Source organism: Tauraco erythrolophus, chromosome 2 (assembly GCF_009769465.1).
Source record: "Tauraco erythrolophus isolate bTauEry1 chromosome 2, bTauEry1.pri, whole genome shotgun sequence".
In the NCBI taxonomy this organism is placed as follows: domain Eukaryota; kingdom Metazoa; phylum Chordata; class Aves; order Musophagiformes; family Musophagidae; genus Tauraco; species Tauraco erythrolophus.
This window is the reverse complement of record NC_141466.1, coordinates 132,110,501-132,119,551: the sequence shown is the minus strand read 5'-3', so window position 1 is coordinate 132,119,551 and position 9,051 is coordinate 132,110,501. Positions and strand designations below refer to the sequence as shown.

Sequence of the window (9,051 nt, the reverse complement as noted above, 5' to 3'; positions counted from 1 at the left end):
CTCGCACAGTTCGTGTTGCACGGGGCACGTTGCACAATCACATCGCATGGTGCATGATCCACGTTGCAAGATGCACATTGCACCTCACACAATCCGTGTTGCACAGTGCACGTTGCACAATCACGGTGCACGATCTGCATTGCGAGATGCACGTCGCACCTTGCACAACTCGTGTTGCACGGGGCACGTTGCACAATCATGGTCCAGCCTGGAAACCTGCGGAAACCAGCCGCCGCTGGAGCGGGAGTGCTGGAAGTACTGGGAATCGGGGCGGGATGCAGCCCCAGCGCTTTCTTAGGCACAAATCCAGGAGAAAAAGGGGAATTATCCCGAACTGAACGGGTTTTTGTTGTTTTTTATCAGCTCCGACTCTGCTTTGGCTCACGTTCCTCTCGGAATTCCCACCGAGTTCCTCCAAGGCGGAGGTGGAGCTGCAGCGCGGGCTCCCAGGAGAAGGGCGGGCATTCCCAGCGGGAATTCCGCGGGAAGTGCACGGGAAAAAGTGTCCTTACACGGGAAAAGTCGTGAGAGGAGGCAGAAAAGGGCCGGACTGAGCGGCGCGAACCGCCGCCGCCCGTTCAGGCGGCCGCCACCGCGCCGGACTACAGCTCCCAGCGTGCCCCGCGCCCGCGCGCGCCGCGATGGCGTCATCGCCGCGCGACTCCTACTGCCTTCCGCCCGCGGCGTCTCCATGGCGACGGCGGCGCGGCCTAACCGCGGCCTCTCGCACAGACGCGCCCCCCCCCTCCCCCGTTCCGGGCTGCCCGGCGGACCCCCGGGGGGAGCACCCCGGCGCTGAGGCGGCCCCCGGAAACGGCGCCGGCCTCGCAAGCGCGGGGGGGACCGGAGGGAGCCCCGGGGGTGCCGCCCCCCTGCCCACCCCCGGGCGGAGCGCGCCCCTTCTCCGCCTCCGCGGCGCGAACACGCGTTACGGTAATTACGGTGTAATTAACCCCCCCTTCCCCGGCCCTCCCCCGTGGGGTCCGTCCCCGCCCGCCCCCATGTCCCAAGCGGGTCCCCCTGCGGGGAGCAGCCCACGGCCCCCTCCCCAGCGCCGGTCCGCGGGCCCCTCCGGGGGAGACACCCGGGCTCAGGAAGGGTGGCAGCCGCGTGGGTGCACGCCCGGGACCGTGGGATGGGGCTGGGCCCCCCCGAGACTCCCCAGACGGCGCAGCCGGGGGTCCGCGCCGGGAAAGCTGCGGCACAAGCCCACTGCGGGGTGCTGACCTCGCTGCAGGGCTGGAAGAAACTAAACCCAGTGGCGTTTCCAAAGGCAGAAGTTGCCATCCGATCCCAAGGTGGCTGCTAAACCCAATAATGGTTACGGGTTGCAAAGGATCCCAGATAATCCCAGGGTTCGCTTCCCCTTTTCCAGGCAGGACGCAATGGAGCCTTTCTCTCTCCATGACCTCGGGCTCCTAACAGAAAACAAAGCCATTCAAAGGATCCTCTGCCCCATGGCCGCGCAGCTCTGCCACCTCATCCTCGCCTTGGAATGGGAGGACGGGATTTGTCAGGCCTTTCCCAATTTAGAGGAGAACGCGGAGCGATTAGCCAAAGCCACAGAAGAACTCGCCTCTGTTGGCAGAAGGTGAGTTTGCCGGGTGTCTCCCGGGCAGATCTGGGGGCTGGGAAGGAGGAGGAAGGGATGGCAAAGAAACTGGCACCGAGCCCGCCTTCCCACACCCTGCTGGAGAAGTGGGAACGTGAGGAGGAAGGGATGGGGAACGTGAGGGGAGGAACAGGATTAGGAAGGGGAAAGGAGAGATGGGAGAAAGCAGGGATACGCGCTGGGAAGGGAGAGGCAGAGTAAGCAAAACCTCAAGAAGCAACATTTATCTAAACACATCTTAAAAGAAATCGTTGGGCAGTTGATGGAATGTTTCGGTGAACTGACTGAATGCTCCAGTAAGCTGGAGCCTGAATCCCTGGATGAGGCACTGGCCACCGGGCTGTTCTGCTGTCACAGCTGGCAGCCAGCAGACACCCCACCTTAACACAAACTGCCGCCACCACAAAAGGTGCTGAAACAGTTTGCAAACACCACTAAAACCAGTCCGAGCCCCGCCAGGGTCTGGCATGGCTGATTGTTGGGATAACACCCCGGACCGGTGTGTGCCACCCACCGGGGCCGGCGTCCACGGGCTGGCGACCAGCTGAGCCCCGTGGTGTGTGTTCCAGGCTGGCCAAGGAGTCCGGCGACGAGGTGTGCCAGGAGGAGATGCGTCCCGCAGCCGAGTCCCTCGTCCTGGCAGGGAAGGGCGTGCTGCGGGCGGCCCGCAGGCTCCGGGGGCAGCCGGACAACCGCAGCTGCCGGGAGGAGCTGGCTGCGGCGGCCAAGAGGGTCTTGATGGAGACGGCGAAGGTACCGGCGGAGGGGACGGTCCCGGAGCGGGCAGGGAGGCAGCGGTGGGTAAGGGTGCAGCTGGAGGAGGGACGAGAGCTGCCCTCCACCAGGACAGGGGCTGGGGGAAGCTCCAGCTGGAGCAACGGTTGTTTCTTCACCAGGGGCTCACCGGGGCAGGTCTGCTGAGCAAAACGCACCTCTTCTCCTCCCTGCCAGGGCTGGGGGGTCGTCTTGGCTGCATGGGGGGAAAAACAGGGATTCTGGAGCCTTCGCCGCTCTGACCAGCTTTTGTGCTGTTTTTTTTTCTGGTTAGATCCTTCAGGCCGAAGATGCTGCTGGGGTGAGGAGGATAATTCAGGCTGCCAGCTGGCTTCTGGAGTGCCTGAGCGTGCTGCGGGATGCAGGGGACGTGCCAGGACTGCTGGCTGCTTTCCGGGCCTTTTCGGAGGCCTTGCTTCTGCTGAGCCATCTGACAGCAAAGCACCTCGAGGAACTCCGAGATTGTCCTCGACAGAAGAGCTTGGCCCAAACGTTGCAGCTCCTCCAGAAGTGCGTTCCTTTGCTCCATGCAGCCAAGCACAGCCATCTTAAACACTCCGGGCATCGGCAAGCCGACCTCTCCAAAGACTACGCGTTCCAGCTGACAGAGAGGACTGTCAAAGAGCTCACTTCCCTGCTCGTTGGCAACACGGGCAGCAAGGAGCCACGGGACAGAAACGGGACCTTCTCCCAGCACGTGAGCAGGCTGCTGGCTCTCCTCTCTCACCCAGACCCAGCGCGCCTCTCCAACGGCGAGTTCAGCACTCACGTGGAAGCGGTCGTCTTCTACTGCATGCTTCTGGCAGACTCCTCCAGGTCAGATCTGAAGCTGGATCTGGTAAAACGTTGCTGGGTTCTCCTACGGCTGCGAAAGAGCATCTGCAGCCTCATAAGCAGGCAGGAGGGATGGCCAGGGCAAAGCTGGGGAGAAAGCAGCCTGGAGAAGGAATGTCACACCTTGCGAGAGGAGGTGGAGGCTCTTGACCAGGCAGTGCTCACAGCCACTCTGTGCCAAATCCTCAACACCTTCTTTGAGGGCAAGGAGCCCCTGAGGCAGCTAGTTGAAGACGCCCTTAACCTTGCTGGTACAGGGTGTTTTCCAGCAGGACCAGGAGGATTTTTGAAGGAGCTTCAGCCCGTCACTGCCACCTTCTTCACACACACCCAGCAGGTGCTCAGAGCGGCAGACTTTGTTCTGGCCAGGTGCACCGAAACCCAAACCACGAGGGAAATCGGAGAGCGGGTGGAGGATCTGAAGAGACTCCTCGCCAGTCTGCCTGCGCTGCTGGCAGAAACCAGTAGAACCACCGCCCAGACCAGCGCTGCAGAGCGACTGCAGTCCTTGCACCGCGCGTGGGCTGCAACAACGGAACGCCTCCTGCGGTGTTTTGAGGAGATGGTCAGCACGCGGGAATTCCTTAAGCTGTCCGTTCAGGAAATGGCCAAGCACAGGGAATGGTGTAAAAAGGCCCTGGAAAGTCAGGACCCTGAGATGCTCTCTGGGCACGCAGCTCACCTCACCAGTTGGGCTCGCTGGGTGGTTGGAGCTACCACCAGGTACGTGGACAGAGCCACAGACCCCATTTTCCGGAACGGCTTGCTGGTTTGGGTTGAGCAACTGGCCAGCTCCATCCTGGAGCTGAAAGCAGTCACAGCCCTTTTTCCAGAGGGACTCTCCCACCTCCAAACTCGGGATGTCTTTTCAAAGGCAGCGAGATGCCTGGTGGATGCCGCTTGCCACGTCCGAGACGGGCTGGATGGGTCCAACCACCCAGATATCCTCAGCCCTCTCCGCGAACACGTGCGAAGCACTGACGTTGCAAAGGTGCTTGAACTCAGCCCGTTGTGTGCCGGGCTGAAAACCACCATGGATGAGGCTGCCTTGCAAGAAGACCTCTTAAGTCGTCCGTCTTCACGACCAGGTCGCTTACAGCCGGATGTTGTCCCAAGGGAAGGAGATACGCACCCGGTCATCACGGCTCTCCTGGTGGCGACGAGAGCTCGTGATACGGCAGCCGTCAACGCGGCCTGCTCCGCCTTGCTTGAGCTCTCCAACGGCTGTATCGGCGCGGCAAAGGAAGCGCTGCCCGTGGCTGAGCCGTCCCAGATGGAGACGCTGGGGCAGCACCAGAAGATCGCGTTACTGACGCCGTGTGTTATCAGCCTGGCCAGGGAAACCGCCCCGAGGCAGCTCCGTTGTCCAAGCAGGCTTCTCCAAATGGCGCTCGCCCTCTCAGAAAGGATCCGTGAGACCAAAGAGTGCCTGGCAGCCGTGGCAGGCTCTTGGTACAGTCTGTCTCAGCAAGTACTTGGCTTTGTCTTGTCTGATGACTTTCTGAGGGGCAAACAGGCTTTGGAAGAGATCATGGAGGGTTTAGCAGGAGCGGTTCAGCTCGCAGGAGACATTGCAAGCATGGCCTGTAGTACGGGAAATCTCATTTCCCTTGATGTCTGGGAAAGCCTCCTGCAGGTCCAAGCCAAGTTTTCACGTGCTCAGATGAACACCAAAGTGCTCCTTGAGAGAGCGGCGTCCTTCGAGGGCTCCTGCAGGGTGGGAGAGGCCAGCCTGGAGCTGCACTGCGTCCAGTGGGCCGTCAGCATGCACGTCCTGCTGGGCACTGTGGATCGGTTCGTGGGCAGGGACGTCCTGTTCCTGAGGGAGCTGAGGAGCGCCGTGAAGAACAAGCTTTGCTCTCAGAGCCTCTTGGCTGCCGCGTCCGAGAACTCCTTGAGGCTGCAGGAGGCCGCCCGGCTCTCTTACCTGTCCTGCCCCGAAGACTGTGGTCACAGTGAGATCCTGGCGCTCAGAGAGGAGATAAAGGTGCTGATGGAAGCGTTGCTGGATGTCTCCAATACCCTCTCAGTCTCTCCACTGCCTACTGCCAGCTTGTACATTCGCTTTGAGCTCCTGCAGAGAGATTTGGCCCTCAGGGCCAAGGCATTATTGCTCCACCTGGAAGTGGTCAATACCGAACACCTGCGGGTCATCCGAGACGTCGTTGGACCAGCCCTGTGTCCCCTCTCTCCAGAGGACAGGGAGAGGAGAAAAGAGGCCTTTGAAGAGAAGGCAAGTCGGTTAGTGGCCAACGTTCAGTGGGTCAAAACCACCCTCCACGACGTCCTGGAGGCCAGCACCCAACCGCAACGGCGGGCGAACCTGCTCTCCGTCGCAGACCACCTCCTGGTCCTCACGTCTGAGGCGGTGGGCAGCGCCAGCCAGCTCTTCCAGAGCCAACAGGACAGAGGGCATCTCCACCTAGACAGTATGGTCTGGTGCTGGTCAGCCATGGCACACTACCTGCTCACACAGCTTCGGGCTGCCCAGGGCGTCAGCCGACGTGTTCTGCAGCTCATCAGCCAACGCCTGCACAACGAAGGGGACCAGTGCTCTCCGAGACAGCCTGGCAGCACAGCCAAGCTCTCCCCAGGCCCAGGGCCTGATGCTCCCAGCCATGCCAAGTCGGCAGAAACTTGCCCCAGCGGGAGCGGACAAGCAAGCGGCGCTGCCGGGGAGGCACGTCAAACGGTACAGTAGCTTTTTCCCCCACCACCGCTTCCTGCAGGGCGACGGTCAGGGCTGCCAGTCAGCCCTGTTCCCCGCACCACGGAGCATTAAGGTAAGTGATGCTGGCAGGCACCTCTGGAGGTCAATAGTCCAACCTCCTGGCCACCTTCAAAGTTAGATCAGGTTGCCAGCTGCCCCGTTCGGCTGAGTTCTGGCTATCTGATCTGACAGACCCTCCTGCATAACTAAAGCCATCTCCAAAACGCTGTTTCTGAGGAGCAGAGGGCTGTACTGCCCTCCCTCCCCAGAAACACCTCCTGTCTCTGCTCAGCTCCTCACCTCTCCACCTCCCGAGCACCCTCTGGGAGTACCAGCAACCCCACTCCCGCAGCTACTGCTCGCGGCTGTCAGGAGCTGCCAAAGGCTTCAGCAACACGATCCAGACCACTCAGCGGAGTGGTTTAGGGCACCTAAACCCAACTGTGGGCGCTGTCAGCTCACGTGACAGCCACCACCCATCTGGAGACAGCTCCAGGAGACGACGGCACGGGGCGTTTGGATTTGGTAGTCCCACTGCGGGTGAAGGCAGGGGAGAAGAGGGCGGGCTGGGAGGGCAGAGCAGACCCAGTGAGGCGGCGGGCAGCTCTCTCGTCTCCTTTACTCACCAAAAACTGCTCCAGAAACACTCAGGCAGAGAATTCCCAGCATTGGTGCATCTGCAAGCTCCAGACTTCACATCTGTTCAGTTATTGTCTCGACAGCACCAGGACGGTCCTCCCGGCATCCCCCTTGCCAGCAGCCCTGCGAAGCATGAGAGAGGAGACGGTGAGACGTGGCAGGGTGGCCCCAGCAAGATGTCCCAGGTCACCACGGACATGGCAACCAGGATGCTTCACATGACTCAGTTCCTGAGGAGGAAGGGCCCCATCATGGTACGGAGTGTTTCACCCCCTCCACCCCAGCACTTTAATAGGCATAAAAAAAGTATTTTTTTTCCTCAAGGAATTTTTCACTGGCCAAAGCCAGTGACAGGGCTGCCCCGCGCCTGCTGACACCCTGCATTACCCCGCTCTTGTGAGCGTGGCACCTGCTGCATTCATGCAAAGCACTAGAAATTACTTGCTCCTGAGTAGATGGGAACCTGGTGTCCAGTCCTTTCCTTGTTTCAGAATGTATCTGAGCTTCCGGACGCTCCCGTCTTCCAGGAAAAATGGTCTTTTTTCTCCTCCTCTCCCCAAACACGTTTATTTCTGTTTTGTTTTAGAGCAAGGACCAGCTTGTCTCCTGCGCGAGGCACATGGCTTCCGACGGGCAGGTGGTGGTGAAATTCGGCCGCGTGGTTGCGAAGCACTGCCTGGACAAGAGATGCTCCGCGGAGCTGCTGTGCGCCGCAGAGCAGACCCACACCATCAGCAGCCAGCTCGGCATCGTGGCCAGGTGGGCTGCCGGCGTCAAGGACAACCTCTCCCAAGGCTGGTGGCCCTTTTCTCACAGAGATGTGTGTGGTGGTCTCCAGGGGGGGTCCTTGTCGGGTTGGGGTGTAGCCCTTAGAGTCCAGTTACAGTTCAGAGGGCTCCCTCTTCTCCCCTGGTTTGTCTGCCTCCATGGAAACCTGCTCTGATAGTGCAGGGGACAATCCGGCGTTGGAGTAACCGACCCAGTTCTGGCCTCACAAGGGAGGCACGCTGTCTGATGCTCCTCCAGTAAAATCCTTTAAAATGTCTTTTAAGGGTAAAAGCAGTCACTGCAGAGAGCAAGTCCTCTTCTGAGCTGCTGGTGAGCAACGCGCAGAACCTCATTCAAGCGGTTTTGCAGGTCCTGAGGGCGGCCGAGGCAGCGTGCGTCAAAGTAAGTCACCGCTGATGGCACCAAACAGGTTTGGGAAGGTGCATCCGCGCTGGGAGAGCTCCTGCAGCTCCTACGGGAGGTGGGACCTCTGTCAGCTCCAGCCAGGGGTAAAGATTCTTCCTGCGATGGTTTTATTTTATGCCTTTCTGTCTCGTTTCCAAAGCCTGCACCTTTCCAGGCACTGCATCCGCTCCGTCGCTGCTCCCAGCTCCGGAGCCATCTCTAGCTGGGTCGTTTCCCGTTTCGGTTTTGGACAGGAGAGCAGCAGAATCTCTTTGGAGGCCTTTATTTGGAAATAGTCCACCTCACTCCTAGCCTTTCTGTCGTCTCAAGACGAGCTTTGATCCAAACTCCCAAGAGCTTCCCTTGGCAGCTGCCGACGATGGCTGATTGATCCAACTTGTGATGGAGCAGATTTTAACCAAAAGCACTCAGGAAACAAGCCCAAAACCAACCAGACTCATGGTTGATGCAGTTTTCCACCGCGTGCCCCAGCCTCCCGTGGAATGCTACAACTTCTGCTGAGCTTCAGCACGTCTTTTTGAAAGAGACACAGTTTTTTTTTTAGAATCCTGTTCGATGAACAATCAGCCAAGGAGGTGAAGAAGCTCCTCCTGCGGTGAATTGCCCACACTGTCAAAAACTTACTACATTTGTCCGTTTTTTACTTTGCTGATGTCAGCCTGAAGTAACTAGCCATTCTTTTATCTCGATTGCCTAGGTTACATAGTCCTTGACCACCTGGCTTCTTCTCTTTGGAAATTTCCCTGCTTGTCAGTAAACTTTTCCCTTTTATCACTCTGTAAGCAGGTTTTTAAGCACTTTTAAGCATTTTAAGCATTTTTAAAGCACTAACAGGTAGAGATGCCACATTGGTCACACACACATGGGTATGCACAGCCTTTTATATGTAATTTAAGATATTTTAAACAAGTTTATGGACAACAATGTATTAAAGCATGCATATGTTTTGTCTAACAGGGTTTGCGACAGCCCCCGCCTGACTCTGAAGAAGAAGAAGAAGAAGTAGCTGCTTTTTGCATGCAGTGGAGAAAAAACCTGCTGTGGCACAGAGCCAAGGAGTCTTTAAACTCAGACAGGGATGAATTGGGGCTCCGCAAGACTCGGGCAAGGGCTGAGCCCACTCTGACAGCTCTGGTGCAAGAACAATCACCTCAGCCCAAGAACACCCCCAAAACCTGTTGAAGGACGTCCAATTCCAGACAGCCACCTCTAAAAACAGGGACTTCTGCAGAAGTTGGGGAAGAGTTTTAAGACCCACTCCAAGGGAAAACTGAGGTTTCCCTGTTCA

General features: G+C 58.6%; 1 protein-coding gene across 1 annotated transcript; it reads left to right on the top strand.

The window, feature by feature from the left end:
• Positions 1-901: 901 nt before the first annotated feature.
• Positions 902-7,754, top strand: LOC147529327 (uncharacterized). Its single transcript, XM_086631935.1, has 7 exons — positions 902-933; positions 1,376-1,591; positions 2,182-2,365; positions 2,661-5,912; positions 6,653-6,823; positions 7,156-7,328; positions 7,622-7,754. The coding sequence occupies exons 2-7, from the start codon at positions 1,386-1,388 to the stop codon at positions 7,752-7,754; spliced, it is 4,119 nt and encodes a 1,372-aa protein (XP_086488061.1). The 5' UTR covers positions 902-933; positions 1,376-1,385.
• The last annotated feature ends 1,297 nt before the right edge of the window (positions 7,755-9,051 follow it).